At 36.6% G+C, this 18,662-nt stretch overlaps 1 protein-coding gene across 7 annotated transcripts in view; it reads right to left on the reverse strand.

Annotated features, from left to right (window-relative positions):
• CNTN5 (contactin 5) overlaps positions 1 to 18,662 on the reverse strand; it is a 544,426-nt gene that overhangs the window by 24,979 nt on the left and 500,785 nt on the right. For all 7 annotated transcript variants that reach the window (XR_004305984.1, XM_032442190.1, XM_032442192.1 and 4 more), the window contains 4 exons: positions 14,038 to 14,196; positions 13,480 to 13,629; positions 4,160 to 4,230; positions 1,051 to 1,285 (listed from right to left, as the gene is read on the reverse strand). Coding sequence is in view for 6 of the 7 variants with exons in the window: in XM_032442190.1 (XP_032298081.1) it covers positions 1,051 to 1,285; positions 4,160 to 4,230; positions 13,480 to 13,629; positions 14,038 to 14,196 (615 nt within the window). In the remaining variant the exon portion in view is untranslated. The remainder of the gene's footprint in view (positions 1 to 1,050; positions 1,286 to 4,159; positions 4,231 to 13,479; positions 13,630 to 14,037; positions 14,197 to 18,662) is intronic.

The raw sequence follows: 18,662 nt of genomic DNA on the forward strand, positions 1-18,662 counted from the left end.
TTGTAGGGTACTGTGTCAGAAGCCTCACTGAAGTCTGGATAAATTACATCAGAGGCTCTTTCCTTTTCCACTAATGCAGTTAAACATAATGTTTCATGTTTTTCTTCACATGGAAAACCATTAACCTGACAATACATCTTTCTAGTGATACCATGAAAATCCTCCAGTCTCCACTAGTATCTTACCAATTTTATTCAATTAACAGTAGACAGTGGAGTAAATCTTAAAGATAGAACTACTAAAGAAAAGCAGGAGAACATGACTTCCAGCAATAGAACATCTAATGGAAATGTTTTCCATGGAAAACATTTACGTATCTCTCGTGTGAATGGAAATTTACATATGCTGATTTCTAACAGTACAGAACAGCTTCTTTGATTAGCACAAATAAGTCTTTTCTCAGATAATATTTTGAGAGTTATATCAATTTCACTTCACAGTGACTTTCCTGAAATATTTTTCATTTTTATTTCTGGTTTTCAAGTAATTCTCACTGAATATTTAGACATTAAGACAGATGCTTAATCATTTATATTAACAAAGATAGAAAACAGTAGAAAAATGAAATAAAAATAAGAATAAATATACATTCTGTGCACCTCTAGCATTCATTATTTAGAAAATGAACACACACAGATGAAGATGCTTAGTCTTTGAGCAGTGGTTCAATTAGCAAATCAAAAGGCATTGTGACTCTAACATACGTTAGAAAATATCAGCCAATTTCAGCTCATCTTTGTTTTAGAGCAACTCAGCTTACAGTTAGGAATAAAGACATTGTACTAGAGATGAAACTTCATTAAAACAAATATATGTATCTCTGTTAGGACTAGTGTGGATTCCTAAACTTTGTCACTTGCTTTTTGGACAATATTGGCAAGTTAGTTCACCTGCTTCTCTGCCAAACATGATTAATAGTACTTTACACTTCTGTGCAGAATTTTGAAATCTATTATTGCAAAAACCATAAGAATAATACGACACAGTATATAAAAATAGCTCAAAATAGATAAAAATATGCAATTTTATTTTACTGTATTTTGAACTGACCTCCTTCAGCTGAGCAGATGACCACGATTGGGCTGAAGGGACCATCACCTTTGTTATTGTAAACACCAACTTTCACCTCAAAAGGAGTGAGAGGTGGAACACTTTCATCTCTATAGATAAACTTTGAGGCATCTGAAGATGTCACCATTTTTTCCTTCCAACCACGTGTTCCATTGGGTCTGAATGCTACAATATATCCAAATCCTTCTCCATTCTGAAACTCTTCTGACACTGGCTATAAAAAAAAAAAGTTCAGATAATGATTAGATGTGGTTTTACTAATTTAGAAAGCAATCACTCAGACTGACTATTACCTTGTGTCGGGGTGGCCTCTTACAATTGCATTACAGAATTTTAATTATCACAGCTGAATACGCAATTATTTCCAAATTGGAAGCCCGTAGAGAGTTTCTTCTCTGAATGGCTTGTGGGCTCAGAAAGATATTTCTTTCATACTTTACTCTTTCTGATTAATACTTTAAATATTGATATATTAATGGAATAGTTCCTTCAAGTGGTCTTGTTAAAGTGTAGACCAACATATTTTTGTAAGGGTTCCTATAATAAGTGGCACTTATTACAATGGGACTTTCTTAGATTTTATCCAAAAGGGATATCAACTAAGCAGTTTGATTCCAGTGTTCAGTTAGAGGCTTAGGATATAATGTAATAAATGTGGTAGTCCTAACTCTCAAACAAAAAGTCTTGATGAAAAAAAATGTAATTTGCTTTTCTTATTTCAGAGGATCTGTGAAATTTACCACTCAAATTGGGACACAACTGCCATAAGCAGACAGTTGGGAAAGAGATTAATATGTTTAGAGACTGAACATTGCTAAAGCTGTATCTTAAGTGTTCAGCTCAAGAAATGGAATTTTTCATACTAACTTACCTCCTACATTTGTTATAAAGTCAGAAGACTTTGGTTGGCATTGGATTATGTTTATCAGATATCAGTATATTAACCCTTGGGAAATGCCAAAAAGGGTGCCTAAAATTTCATATCTTGAAGTATCCATCTTAGATTTGGGTGACCATGTAACTCAGAGCAGAAACAGGAGACACAGAATTGTCTTCGATACACTTTGTATTTGAATGTCTCATCACTAGGCAACTCACTTGCAGAACCAATTTTCTATCTAGCTTTCTGAAACTGTGCACTATTTATCCAAGAAAAATACAAAATAAATAAATACATTGGTAAGATCAAAGATAGGGAAGGCAAAAATAAGACAGAATTTGTAACCTAGTGAGTTGGAAAGGAGGAGACTTGGAGCTCTTCGCAATATTTATGAATTTGACAGTAGATTGTCACTACACAAAATAAAATCAAATCCCTCAAAAAATGGAAATACAAGAGAAGTAGCAGAACCTATGGATTTAAGTGCAAATGCTAAATACACACTATGTGAATTGTGTAAATAAGCTGGGGCATTAAAACTTTATTTGAACCCACTGAATGCAATTCTATGGCCTAATTATTTCCTAGTTCCCAGAAACCCACACACTATACCTATATCTCTTCGGATTTGGAAGTACTTTTTGTATTCCTATTGCCTGAGTAAATCCAATGAACACTTTTTTGTATCTTGTGAAAGTGCAGGTTAGGTGTACTGGAGTCATGTTGTACTGTGGCTGTGCCTTATAGAAATGCAGTGGCTAAACAAGAAAACACAGTACTTTTTAGTGAGTTGTTGATACCATTCAGAGTATTATCCAGTGTAACAAGGTTAATTCTTAATTCTCTGCATAATTTTGTATTCTGCTCTTTCTGTCATTTCTTGAAGAAATTGAGTGAATACCATTAGAATACCATAGGATCACAGAAATGATTGAGTTAGAAGGGTCTTAGAAAAGTAATCTCATCTAAATGAGAAATGTTAGAAATCTTTCAAGCTATTAAAACATGTACATTGGCTCACTTCATCATTTATGATTGACACATTTGAAATGCCATTTTATTATCTTAATTTGATTATTTACTTTATGCAGTTTAAGAGGTATGTGAAATGCTAGTGTGCTGAAAGTTTCAGAATTAGGAAGAACACGAGGTGATGATGGAAACAGTGAGCTCATTATAAGCACTGGGGAAGGACTGACATCTTCTTCTCTACTGGCAATTTGCATACCTTAGCTGTAAAAGAATACTCCTTTTCTTGAATAGGGAATACCATAAACAGACTTTACATGAATACTACATGCTAATATAAAGGATTTCAGGAGGCCAGTTTCATCAGATATAATTCCAGACACCTGAGGTTTGATTAGGGATTTTGCATAGTCTGCCTGGTTGGAGACATACTGCTATTCATAGCATGAAACTTGTAACCAAACTGAAATTAGTATTGTCTCACTTAAAGGAGTTTGTCAGAATCCTGTGCTTCTCTTATGATTTGAATGATTCCTAGAGTAGCAAGTTTACATCTTTTTTTATTGAAACTCCCTATATTTATTTTATGGATTTTTTATTTTTTTAATAGAATATATATATATATATTTGTACATATATATATATATTTACTCTGAAACTCTTTTGATGAATCTAGATGTTTTGAAAACAACTCAAGAAAAGTTTCTACTCTAGGGTGTTCTTTATGTTCAGCAGAGAAATCATCTTCACTCAAACAATTACCCATTGTCACAATCGTACATTTGTGATGTACCTTGCATCACAAATTTCTTCTCAAAGTAGAAGTCTCCTTCAGGCCTTCAGATTTTGTTTATAGAAAATACTTTAAAAATGTATTTTTCCCTAATTTAAATGTAAATTTAAACATAGTTATGGGAGACTCTTTCTCTTCCTTTAGCTATTATTTCATCTGTGTAGCATTCACGTAGGAAAAAAAAAATATCACTTCTACCTAAGAATCTGGAACAAAAGAGTGATGAATTAGGGCAACTTTGGAGCAGCCACTAAGGGAAATAGATTCACTGCAGTATCCTCAGACCACATTAAAGTGCAATTTAATTTAGAAACTTTAGAGTGAACACTATTTTGTGTTTATACTTTGCCAATATTTACTGTAAGGAAACCCCAGTACAGTAATGTTTACTTTGTTCCCAAAGAAGTAAACCTGAAACAAGATCATTAAACAGAGAAGTCCCTTACCTCCCATGCTATTACTAATTCGTGACGTCTTCCACTTCTGCCACTTACATTCGCTGGTGGTGTCTTTGGAACTGTGAGCAAAAAGGAATAAAAGTCAGAACGTCCAAGTCACTGAGATTTTTGCTATAGTAATAAACTGCTGAAGAAGAGATGTTAAATCAGAACAGAAAAATGTGGAAGACTGTGGTAAAGTAATTTTGCTCATTTCATTTCATGGAATTCCACAATCAGAAGAGTGATTATAAACATGAACAAAACATAAACTGAGAAGAAAAGATATACTAAAAGAAAAAGTCACTCAAGGACTGTTCCTTCTGCAGGTTAGTCAGGTTTTCAGTGTACAGATATAACCTGGGAGATAAAACAAAATTTGTCTTACCAGCCTTTGTACTTAAAAAAACAAACAAACAAAACACATTTCAAAAATGAAATACTAGAGAAACTGCCATTTTTCAGAGTTCTGGTAAAATTTTAGGAATTAATTATCTCTACTATGTCTCGGGTCTGTAGTGATTTAGAATATTTTGGTTCTTTAAAATATATATTATTATGCCTTGTTGTGGAGTCAATTCTCAGAATTTAGTTAGCTTCCTTAAACAGCCTTTGTCCTTTCTTTCAAAATGCAGGAAATGATAGAATACATAGTTCTTTAAAAATTAAGGTGACCTATAGGTCATCATAGTCAGTAAATCTTTAGAAATTTTAGTTATTCTATAGAAATTATATACTCCCTTCTCTGATTTAGTATATCTAATGAACCTCAGAAATGATTAATGTTCTGAATTTATTTACTGAGAGCATGTAGTGCTTGCATTCTTTATTTGATTAAGTATGCCATAAGATACAGTCTCCCTTTTTTCTTCCTTACAGTAGTACATAGGGTATGGGTAGGATTGTTAAGGTCTTATTGCATGCTATTGAGCTTATTTATTGAGTAACATGGTGTCTTTGAACTATACAAAGAAAAACAGACTCAAATGAATGTACACCACTCTCAGTTTTCCATGTTGAACATTAACAGGTTCAAAGAAAGTTCAGTTGTTATTAGATACTGATTATACTTCCAAATTAATCTGAAAAAGTCTTTAAGTATGATCTCCCATGTAAAGAGCATAGGTTCAGTTCTTTTTTACTTTTTTCTCATAACAAATGCATATCTTCAGTGAATGCAGAGCTTTGACATGGTCCGTCCTTCCTAAGATAGCTATTTGAACAATGGCAAGGACTTATTATTTTGATCGGAGACATGAAGGTTAAACTAAAACTCAGTTTTATGTATTTTAATCAATTTTTCCCTTCAGAAACAGTATTATACATAATTGAAAGGTGAAGATTTTCCCTCTGGCAAAATAATAATTTTAATGAAACAGAATAAAAGCTGTACTTTACTGGGATGATCATTCTATAGAAAAGATTCAGAACAACAATAATAATAATAACTTCCTAAGGTTTTGTTTTTCCTTTTTTCTTTTTTTTCTGGTTGTTATAAAGATGAATGAAGTGTTTATGTAGATACCATATTATTAGTAAGAGAAAATGCTGTACTCCTTGGAAGCAGTTAACACAATGGACTTATTTAACAATTATTGTCCTCTGTCTAGAGTTTTCCTGTTAAAAGCATCGCAGACTGAAGCCCCATTTAAATGAATAAATGTTAAAAGAATAAAATTGTCAAAACGATGGATTTCTTTTGCACCAAACTAAAATGTACATTCAAGCAGCAAAACTCTCAAATGAATAACCATTAAAAGAATAAATGTGTCAAAGGAATAAATTTCCTCTGCACTGCACCAAAGCTGATTATTTACAGTTAAAGGAGAGCATTTTGAAATCTGTGAAGAAAAGCATTGAAAGGACGTATTTATGCCAGACTCTGAGGTTGTCTATCATCAACCCTTTCAGCAACATCACTTTTATATTAGTTTTATATCTGAATTTTCTCACTTAGAACCTGTTTACTGCCACACAATTAGTTCCAAACTTTATTCCAAATCTTTCCAATCTTTACATTGTTAATTATTGGCAATGACACACATGGATAAACACTTGCACCAGAAAAACAGATGTGATATGAACTTTGGTTCCAGATATTTTGTCCACATGACTGCAGGACAGTGACAATATCACCTTTGTTCTTACTGTTATATAAAACTGAGAAATTTAGCATTATGTTGTCTGAATAAATACAATCCCAACTAACAACAAGCAGCTCTTTGCAGTGCTAATATATCTCATTTAATAAGATAAAAGAGTGTCACCTGTGGGGAACTGAATCACTCCTTGGTTTAATGCTGGTACTTAAGACCAACATAAATAACTGCTTAGCTTAACTGAATCTCCAATTACTTTAAAGCTTTCTCATTAGTCCCTGTGTTGACCACCTACTATTGGTTTTCTCCCGCTTTAGTCTTAAACAGTAACATTTTTGTAAGTCAATTTTTTTTAAATTTTTTTTTTCTTTTTCTTTTTCTTTTATTACTTCAGCTACTATTAGGATTGGGAGCAAAACACACAAAACTTGTGTTCCAGTGATGCAGTGGAACATTTGGCAGACATGGTGACTAGGTGTGGGTGGGTCATGGTAAATGCGACTGACGGTGTTTGTGTGCTATCACACCTTGATATTTAAACCTTCACTTAAGTCAAGCAAACAAGAAGATGAAAATAATTTCGGGATAGTTTGAAGTGAATGGAAACAACAGTATTTGTTTCTTACAGAATTGCCATTTTCACTGAAGTATTATGCTATGCTGAAAATGGAAGTAAAACCCAACAGACTTGGATTCTCTATATGTCCCCTTGGATAATAAAAATTAACTTTAAATGTCTTATTTAGGAGCAGGAACAAGGAATGTAAACATTGTCCCGCTAAGAAATCCTTTGCCAGGATGAGTAAAATATAAATTAAAAAAAGTAAGGCTTATTATATAATTTGTGCATAATCAATCATTAAAAGTTATATAGATGTGAAAAGTGGTGGTTTTAATAAAGGAAAAAATGTATGCAGAGAATTGATATTGCTGAGAGTTTTGTGTTGAACAGAGTTAAATGCTAAAAATTTCTAGTAATGCCATCTATATATTATAAATTTGTGTTTAATTGTAAAGGTTGGGGAAACTTTTGGAGGTGACAGATATTAATATACAGATGTGAAATCGTTACATTTGGGACAGAGAATAGTTTTCCTTCTCGTGCTCTACTATGTTTGACTTTTTGTAAACCGTTCTTTTCTTTGCTATGCTTATATTTATGTTTTGTGTTCAGAATTTTAAACTTTCTCTTCATTCTGAACAGATACTTAATTTTTGATGACCAAAAAGTTGACCAAACTTTGATCACTTGGTGACCAACCACATTCTGCTATTGGAAACACCCCAACTGGTGTCAAGATCTGTATTTGTTCTGCTAACATTTTCCTCTGTATTTTTAGTACTTGCAGTTTAAGAGGAGAAAGGATTTAATTCTTTCCACTGATAGTCATGCATGGCTGCAGAATTCACTCTGAATATCCTCCAGATTATCACCTCCAGGTCTGAAATTTACAATGTTGTGGCATATATGCCAGTTTTCCTGGTATATTTTCTAGCAGCACTTCTATTTGGACTCTTTGTCAGTATGGCCTGCAATATTACATGCGAGTAGTCGGTTTCAAATATAAACATACAGTCAACAATTATTGTCTCCTTTATCTTCATCTGTTTTTCCCTGTGGAGGCACATTTTCTGAAATGACTTCAGTTGCCCAGGAAATAATGTTCTAAATAATGTTCTAATGTTAAAAATAGAACAAAAATAATTATGATAATATCAAAAGTGGAAAATTATTTTGCACAGGTTTCTAAAAAAAAAAAAAAAAAAAAAAAGATTGCAAACCTGACCACCACCAGTAACAAAAATCCCCTAAAAAACCCCAAGCCTCAAACTTGTTGTTGTTAGGACAAATTTTCCTTGTAATAATATGAGGAAATATTAGATGAGAATAAGTGTGGCTTAATGAAATATAAGAACTTATTAAAAATAAATCCTGCACACAATCTGGTACTAATTGAGTGCATTATTGTTACCTATAAAATCAAGTCTTTATGTCTGATTAGCAGGTTAAGCTTTGATTCTACTCAATTTCCTTCTCTCCATGTTTTTCCATGAATAGATAATGTAATTGATGCTTTGCCCCAGGCTTCAAATGCCTGACTGCTGTAATGGAATGCCAGACATGTCTAAATTCATGTTACTGGCTCTTTTCACCTTGTGGACCTGTAAAATATGTATAAAGGCTACAAGCGACAGAAATGCAGCAGCTGGCTATAAGCTAGATGTGCCAGAAAATTTCAGTATTATCCATTCCAATGAAAGGAGATATGAAAAGCCATCATGTTAACTAAATGTGAACTAAGTAACAAGATTAGAGTTTAATTAAAAAAATTAAAGCAAGTGAAAACCTGTTTATTATTCTGATTATTTCCTTACACTGTCCAAGCATTGCTTCCATGGGTATTTTTAGATAATAGACTGGTATAAAATGTTATTACTATCTAAGGGAAGAAGTGATAAAGTAAGTGAGATGTGGGGAGAGAAAAAGACTTTAGTCTCCAGCCAAATTAGCAGATGTCATTAAATTAAAGATGCTGATTTCCATTTAAGTATAAAATAATGGCAGCAGAATCACACATTTGCTACCTCTGTGGGTTGTCAATGCAGCTACCATTCATCTCTGTGGATCATGGCTATCATCTGAGCATGAGCCACACTCACCTTCTCCGCTGAGAGACTGATAGTTCTGGAGGCTTTCCAGTGCATCCTGCCTTTTTTCCCTTTAAAGCACGTCTAACATCACTGCAAAAGGGCCAAATTAGTCTTCTAGGTCATGAGGAGGAGACTGCTCTAAAGAATAATGTCCTTACACATGTACTCTATTAAGATTTCAGATTTGTGATGTTGGAACAGAAGCCCATGTTAGTAAACATTTTACCTTGAAGCTTTCAGATAAAAAAAGCAAGGCACACAGATATTCTGAAAAAGAATACATAACAGAGTAATACCTGAAGATATTAATGTGCTAATTTGGAAAACCATTTATGAATAGCCATACCCATACCTAATGAAAACTGATACTAACGTTCCTGTCTCTTTAACTATGGTATTTGAAAACAAGCACAAAGATAACAGTTCACAGTGACAGAATTCATAGAATTGTTGCAGAGAACAATTCACAGAATTGTTGCAGAGAACAGAAGTAGCCCAATGAGATTTATTACCCAAGGCACCTCTCTAGCTAGTCAGGATTAGGATTAGAAATTAGGAAGAATAATAGAATCATAGAATCACAGGGTTGGAAAGGACCTACAAGATCATCTAGTCCAACCATTCTTCCATTACTGTTGCTACCACAAGCCACGAAACTGTATCTCGAAGCTCCTCATCCAGATGCCTCCTGAGCACTGCTAGGGATGGTGACTCCACCTCCCTAGGCAGGCCATTCCTGTGTCTGACTCTCTGAGAGAAAAGTTCCTTCTTATGTCCAGTCTAAACCTCATCTGATATAACTTGTGGCCATTTGGGAGAAAAGACCAAGCCCCTCCTCATCACAACCTCCCTTCAGGAAATTGTAAGAAGAAGAGGATGCCTGATTGAAACAAATAATGAATGCTATAAAGATTTATAAACAGCATACCATTTACATGTGCAACATATTGATATATAGTTTTTCTTTTCTTGGTTTTGTTCGCTGTTGCTTTCCTTGCTTTTGGTTTAAAGCAGAGTCTATTGTGTCATTGTTATTACTTTGCAACTCTTTATAGTTTCCAACGAATTGGGAAGTTATATCTTTTTAGTTATGAGCAGTGTCTTCTCACTACCTCTGCAGAATAAAAGTGAGAAACCATCTGTTTTTTTAAATATATATGTACATATTACTTTAAAAGGAAAAACTAATAAGGTAATGCAAAACAAAAGCAGCTCACAAGTGAAATGAAAACAAGAGGGTTTCATTAAGTAAAGGTCTTTTGGGATTGAGGTGATGACAACCAACTTTGCTGCATCACACTGTTCTAAACAGGCACACCAAAGAAACAAAACTTCAGTTTCTCCAAAGGCTGTTAAGTTGTTTTACTGGCACCTGTCTGGAATTCAATGTTACACCACAAAGCTGAAAGTGCGGTTAAGCATTGAGTACGGCCTTTTCCTATTTGAACTAGTATGTTACTGACCTTTCATTTGAGAAGACCTGCATTATTATCAGCAATAGGTCTGTTTTTCAGGAAGAGTCCTGTGTACTTGGATAGTAATTATTGCTACTTTTGTCAATGACGCTGTTTTTCCAGATGGCAACAATTGTGGAGTATTACTCAGAAAAGAGTGCTAATCACTGGGCAAAAAAATACACTGCACAATGCATGCTTCATACCTTCCCCATTTTTTTTTTTTTCCCCTGATCATAAGTATGATTTACTAATATATTTTTATAGAGGGAAAGCTGTAATTATTGCCCAAAGGAGTACTGAAAATAGATGTCCATGAAGACCTTCACTAGAGCTGCTGGAAAATGTTTTAGTAAATACAGACTTAATTTGGTAAAGACAGACAAATAAGAATGAGGAACTTAAAAAGATGGTAGCTGGATAAAAATCAGCCATTTTCTAACTTGTTTCTGAGCAGAACTTCCACTCATATTTTATATATAAGATGTATAGTACAAGGTATTTCAAATTAAGCAGCATGGCTCCCCTCACTGAAAGAAGGTTTCAGAAGAGAGAAGCTATGAGAGGTATGGGGAGGAGGCTGCTTGGGAGCACCTGTATGAAAGGACTGATAAAGACCCTGCAGATGATCAGTGGAACCATGCTGCCTGCAGAAGGCAGGCAGAAAAAAGAGAAGGATGTAGTATAAGGTAGAATCATAATCACCAGAATCACCAAGATTGGAAAAGCTTTCGAGAGACTCTCCTCCATGATCTTTCCCAGCACAGAGGTGATACTGATAATACATACTAACAAGGAAATAATTAAAGATATTAAACAGAACAGGCTCCAGTACTGACCCCCAGGGAACACTGCTCATGACTGGTTGCCAGATGGCTTTCAGTCCATTCATCACCACCCTCTGGGCCCAGCCCTCCAGCCAGGTCTTCACCCAGCAGAGTGTACCTGTCCAAGCCACAGGCTGCCAGTTTTCCCAGAATACAGGGAAATAGCGTTAAAGGCTTTGCTCAAGTCTAGGTAGACTAAGTTGACAGACTTTCCATCATTTACCAGGCAGGTCATTCAAACATAGAAAAAGATCAGGCTAGTTTAGAAGGATCTGCATGCCATGAATCCATGCTGACTGGGCCTGATCCCTAAATGTCCTGTAATCTCACCCAGGATGATCTGTTCTATAGCCATGACCAAAAACACTGGTAGATGGTAAAAAGCAGTTTGACAGTCACCTCCAACAGCTCCGTCAGCACCCTGAGGTGGATCTCATCTGGCCCCACTGACTTTTGGCAGGCCAGGAGGAGTAGGTCTCTGTTTACACATGAATCATGGGATGTTTATTCCAGATCAAGGGTAGAGTACCCTGAGGATAATTGGTCTGAATTTTAAAGATAGATGTGAAGAACCTTACCCATAGAGACCCTTACCCATAGAAACTCAACCTTACCATTTGCAGTCCTGAGCTCAACAGCATCAAAACACTCTGTAATACAGATATCCATGCCCTCATCCCTCATTCCTTGCCTGTCCATTCTGAAGAGCTTATAGTCATCCATTGCAGCACTCCAGCTGTGGAAGCAATCCCACCACATTTCCATAATGGCAACTAAGTCATAGTTTGCCTACCATACAATGGCTTCCATCTCCTGCTGTTTATCGCCCATGCTGTGTGCATTGGTGTAGATGCCCTTCACCTGAGCCATTTACTTCGTTCTCAAACTTATCATCACCCTCCCCAAGCTCATATCTAGTGAGAGTCATTTTAACCCCTTCACCCTTCATATCTAACTTAAAGCCCTCTCAACAAGCTCTGCCAGCTCCTGGGCTAGGATCCATTTCCGCCTTTGAGACAGGTGAGACCCATCTGCAGCCATCAGGCCAGGAGCAAAGTAGACCACTCCATGGTTGAAAAAGAAAACAACAAAATTCCTTCAGTTTCATCAGCCTCTCTGCCACATATTTTATGAGATGGGTTTTTCTGGTCCTCCCAGTATCCCTCACTACCACTGAAGAGATAGAGAAAAATACCACCTGTACTCTTGCTCCATCAGCTAACTGCCCCAACACACTCAACTCCCTTTTGATAGCCCTCAAGCTTCTCTCAGTGACTTTATCACTTCTAGCTTGAACTGTCAGTAAAGGGTAGTAATCACAGGGTTCAATATTTTTTAGTAATGTCCCTGACCTGTGTCCTTGGGAGGCTGCACACTTCTCTACAGGTAGGTTCTGGTTGCCATATTGGGCGCTCCATTCCCCTCAGAAGGGGGGTGTTTACAACAATTACCCTTCTTTCCTTCTTGGCAAAGGCAGCCTTGAGGTGTGGAGTCTACCACCTCACTCTAGACAACCTCCTGTCTGGACCTTCCACATCTGCACTTCCCTGTCCCGCAAGTTTCAGAGCCTCAAATCCATAGAAGACAGGTACCTGGGGAAGCAAGGTAGAGAGAGAAGGGAGATCCCTGATGCCAAGCTGGGACCTGTTTCCACACTTTCTCCTTTCTTAGGTCTCCTTCCTCTGCCAGATGGTGGAAGGGTAAGGGGTCCACCACTGTTTGGGGTGTATCACCCCTTTGCCTTTCTCATGGATACAACAGGGAGTTACCCCTCCAGTCTCTCTCCTGCTCATACTCCTTAATGCTCCTTAACCTCTCTACCTCCTTCTTGAGCTATACTGTCTTGAGCAGATCATCTACCTGCTTACAGCTCACGTAGGTGATATCCCTGCTGTTCTTGACATTAGCAACAGGATCAGGCACTCCTTGAAGCCTGAGACCCAAACAACAACATTCTGGGGCAGGCACTCCCTCTGAATTGCCAAGTTTGTTTTGGTTAGAGCTTTCTGCCTAGTGGAAATCAGGACCAGATTTGCTGTGTAGGAGGCAGCCAGTAAGTGAGCTGAAATGAAGGTCGCCTAGATGAGGTAAGACAGCAGGGAATTAGGTCATTTGGAATTTCTGTAAATTAAACATTGTTCCTGTAAACAAAACAAACTGTTCTGCAAAAGTATCACCCTGGAGCAATGTTGACTCAACCCAGATTTGTACTCTTGAAAAGAGAATAGTACTATTGTTATATTAAAGCAGTTCTTGTTTCTGGTAGTCCTGGAAAATTAACCTTTTTATCTCCTTACCTGCTTCATTGGTTCTGATCATGCGGGATGGTGTACTTGGGTCTCCAGTCCCAATTTTGTTAGTTGCTACAACTCGAAACTCATACTCCACCCAAGGGTTCAATTCAACAGCCATAGCAGATTCCATGTCTCCGCTTATCACATCAGGAACTGCAGGCAATGAAGAATTGTACAGGTCACTGAGAATGCTAAAGCTCACATACAGTGTTTCAGTGGAAATGTGTATGTCCATTAGATATGGCAGATATAAAGGATCAAATATGTTAGAAATCACAGTGTCTTTTGACAATGCGGTACTCCTGAAAAAGCAAAGAATAAAAGGTACAGGGGAGAGATTTCTGCTTATTCACAGCTGCATCACTCAAGGGTCTTTGTGTTGTCCTCTTATGGACGTTTCTAAGTAACATGAAAGGAAGAGTAATAATTAAAAAATAAATAAATCAGTGCTTTTAAATTATTATTGTTATTTCAGGAGTATCTGCAGTTGCTGCTGGTTATTATTGTCACAAAGCAGGAGTTCTGAAGAGCCAGCTTGTGCTATTTTAAAGTTTTTCTCACCTGTTTTTACTGTCTGCCAGCCCAGAGAAAATGGACTGCGTGCTTGCAGGTTGTAGAGGGAGATCGGGCTGTGATTGTCGGCTCCAGGACTCCAGGAGAGTGTTGCTGTGGTGTCTGTAATTTCCTCCACTATTACAACCCCTGGGGGACCAGGAGGACCTAGAAATACATTAGAATAATAAAAAAAAAAAAAGCACACCATCATCACTGTTGAACAGTAATAACACAGGAGAGATATTCCGTAGGGAGTTCAATACCCATGAAATACAGGAGTTAAAATGCACACTAGTACATCGTGCTGATAGCTTGTATAATGGCATACATGATTGTTTGTACTCTTTAAATGTTATGCAGGAAAGAAGCAATTAACATGCTGTAGTGACATCAGAAGAACTAGGAATAGAAACAGGTTTCTATAAAATCCTGTTTTAATTGTTCTGAATGTAAAATTGAGGGAAAAAAGAAAGCACTCATGCTAGTCTGAACAGTCACAATCACATCTCTTTTTGTGAGAATTCTCACCAGAACTGAAGCAAGGTTGGATGCGTTTCTTAAGGAGAATACTAATAATACTAATATCTGAATTAAGAATGCAATATATATTCTTTCTATCAAATTCACTCATTCAATAAAACAATATAGACTACTGTCTTTTTGAAAGCCCATTAATTATTTGTCTGAAAGCTACTGAAAACAGAACTCATACCCAAATATTTTGACTGATATTTACTGTGATTCCTTTAATAACAAACAAAATCACCAAACAAATTCTCATTGGAGAAATTAGACTATTATTTATTCCACTTTGCTATACTTAATAAGAAAATATCAACCATCAGTTTTTATGTCATATGACTGCTCCAGTAAGTGAAGGCTCTTGTAACAAATAAAAATTTGCAATAAAAACTTGCCAGTAACATCTTCCCTACCCCTAATTTTCTCCTTTAATTCTTCCTGATATTTATCATAATGGTGTTGTAAAACATTGTACATTTGCACTTTCCAAACCAAATTGGAGGAAAGTTTTCCCTGTTCATGGGGACAGGCACATCTCTGTTATGGGAAAGTGTAGGATAAAAATCTCTCTTGTGATTTCCTATACTTAAAAGCTTATACAAATCCAACACAGGACTCCATACTTCTAAAGCTACTTAATTAAAATATTGATGTAATTAATAGCTATAATTAATTATGAACAATCTGAATATTTTTGCCATCCAGTTCTTTCCCAGGCTCCTCTTCTTGAAGGGAAGTTCTTGAAGTTCTGCTTCTGTATAGACAGATGCCTTTGAAATCAGAAATGCACTGTAGATTTTCTACCAAAATGAACATGCAGAAAAGGCAATGATGAAAGCACTTTTATTAATAAAAAGAAACTGTGGATGTATTTCTGGGGAAGCCCAATGCTCTTTGCATGTGTCAGGCTTTTGTTTGAAGTTATTGTGTAGCAGATCCTTTGGTTGCCCTCTGATTCTTTCCATATTAAACTGTAAGTTACTACAAGTGGTGTGGTCCTAACAGAGTTCAGCAACTATGGATAAGAGAGGTACTCAGGTGTAGTTTAAACATTTGACATTGCAGTTATAACCAGAATCTCTACATCTCTACATTGCTGAACTAACCATTATCTATCTATCTATCTATCTATCTATCTATCTATCTATCTATCTATCTATCTATCTATCTATCTATCTATCTACCTACCTACATACCTATCTATATATTTATTTGTCTGTTTCGTATTTTATGCAACCAAATCTTCTTTTTTGATAGAATGCTTTAACTAAAAACAATTTTATGTGAATTTTAAAAGAGTGTTTATGTGAACTGTGACAACATTTTGTTCAGAGTTTTGTAATAACTCAACTCCATAGTCTTCAAGTGGAACAGAGATTGAATTATTAAAGCAAGCTATACATTTCATCTTTCTTTCTTTGCTTGGTAATGACCTACAAGCAACAAGCACCCTCAACAAGTTTGCAGACAACATTAACCTCAGTGGTGCAGTTGACATGCTTGAGGGAATGTCATCCCCATGGATGCAATCCAGAGGGACCTGGACAGTCTTGAGATGTGGGCCCATGCCAACCTCATGAAGTTCAACATGCCAAGTGCAAGGTCATGGCCCTGGGTTGGAGAAATCCCAAGGACAAATACAGGCTGGGAAGAGAATAGCTTGGAAGCAGCCCTGAGGAGTATCTGAGTGTACTGATGGATGAAAAACTTAGCATGAGTTGGTAATATGCGTGCCCATAATATGTTGGTAATGTGTTGGCCCAGAAGGCCAACTTTATCCTGGGCTGCATCAAGAGAAGTGTGACTAGCAGGTCAAGGGAGGTGATTCTGCCTCTCTACTCCACCCTTTTGAGACCCCACCCAGAATACTGTGCCCAGTACTGGGATTTTGGGACCCCCAGCACAAGAGGAAATGAAGCTGGGCACAGAGGTAGTCAGAGGACTGGAGCACCTCCCTACATGGACAGACTAATAAAGCTGGGGCTGTTCAGCATGGAGAAAGTTCCATGGAGACCTTTTAGTAGCTTTCAGGAAAGCTGGGGAGGGACTATTTCTATTAGGATATGTTGTGATGGGATGAGGGGAAATGGCTTTAAACAGAGAGAGGGTATATTTAGACTAGATATTAGGAAGAAATTCTTTAATATGAAATTGGTGAGACACTGGAAAAAGTTGCCCAGAGATACTGTGGATGCCCCATCCCTGAAGGAAATCTAGTCCAGACTGGATGGGCCTTTGAGCAACCTGGTCTAGTGGGTGGCTAGAACTAGATAATTTTAAAAAATCCCTTTCAACCTAAACCATTCTGTGATTCTGTGTTTCTAAAGATGCGTCATCTACACTCCTCCATTCCTCCCATGTATTTGCTCTTCTCCTGTGAGATGCACCAGGTCAGGCCTTTATCTCAAAATAGTAAATCCTGGGGCCAATTTAATAAAGGAGGGAGGTCTTCAATCTTCATCATCTACTGCTTCAGGCTCTCTGTTGATGTAGGAAAATGCTAGTGTAATATTTATTTGTATCCATGGGGGAAATTTTAAAGGAAGGCTGGGATTCTGATACAATCATAATCTTTTACAGAGTTGGAGCCCTAGGCCAAGAATTATAATATGGTCCCAAGCACAAATAAAATTAAAAGAAAATATTTTAGTACTTTCTATCTACAACATTTCTTTCATGCATGCTGAATATTAGTGAAGAGTTTCTAGCCATGGTATTATAAGAAAAAGAAGAAGTTTCTTATATACAAAGACGTAAAATATATTTATGCAGATGTTTCCTACTAACTTCTCAATATATTTTGTTGTAGCTCTCTCATGTTTTTTATACCTTTTAGGTGCATTCCTAGTCATGACAGTGTGTCATTATGCTTTCTGAGATGTGTGCTCTTATACATTCTGCAGGATGACTGCTAAAAAGCATTTCCATTTCCAACAGCAGGCACTCTTGAAAGCGGATTAATAAGGGACAAAAGCCTCTGTGATAACAAATGTATGACAGTTAGCCAGGACCTGAGTGCTATGCAGATGTCACTCATTTTTATAGAAATCTCATTAAATTTTATGCTTGGGTGTTATCATTCATGGTGTCAGCTGGATGACTAATGCAGAGAAGCCTTTTTCCCAAGGGCTCTGTTATTGTTCAGGATCTCTAAAACAATTTTTTAGTTGAGAATAGCCAATTGGGGAAAAAATGTGCTGTCTGCTCAAATGGTTCTCTGGAAACTACACAGAAAATGACTGGTTGTAAGTGCATTACAATGCAGCTGACCTTCATAGAGAAGATATTTGAGGCTGCAATAGGCTCTTATGCAGCTCTAGGAACACTGGAAAGCCAGCATAAGGATATTAGTTGGTTATCTTCTTTCAGAGCAGTTTCATAGATGAATGCTTCATTTCAGGACATGCATGTATGCATTTTGGTGAACTGGTGAACTTACTTTACATGCTTTTTTATTGTTGGAATTATCATCCTGAGAGGTCCTTTAGATTACTTGCATGATTCAATGTTAACATGAGAGTTCTTTGAAGACTATAACCAATAATAACTCTAGTAATTCACAGAGGCTGTGCCCTTTCCTGTGAATCCCAGGATATGCATTGATTTACTCCACTGCTCTCTTATCAAGATAATCCTTACTTTTACCAAACTAATAAAAAGACTGATACGTAACAATTCATGAATACAGAATTCTTGACTTGAAGGTTTTACTTTCTGAATGACAAAGTGTAATAGCTTGTATTAAGAAGATAATATGTTAAGAAAAAGATAAAGAGATGGTAACTTCTGATGGCCACTAAGCTTTGTGAGGCAAACTTCAGATTCCAGACTGCACTCCAGAGCCTCTGAGTTGGATGTTTACTTTGTGGTATAAAGACAGTTCAGGAACATCAACTGAAATCTCACTTTATGAGGAAAGAACTGGTAGCTTCAGAATCACATTATGATTATACATAGCTGTCACTTAGATAAAGGTGTCAACAAGAGAGCACAGAAGTGATTTTTAGACATCCCCCTCTTATTGGCTTATCCTGCTGACTACCTGCATCACTTGTCAGCTGTCCTAAATCTGGTTTGTGTTGCTTCCATTACTCTCTAGAGCCACTACA

The sequence above is a fragment of the Coturnix japonica genome, chromosome 1, assembly GCF_001577835.2.
Source record: "Coturnix japonica isolate 7356 chromosome 1, Coturnix japonica 2.1, whole genome shotgun sequence".
In the NCBI taxonomy this organism is placed as follows: domain Eukaryota; kingdom Metazoa; phylum Chordata; class Aves; order Galliformes; family Phasianidae; genus Coturnix; species Coturnix japonica.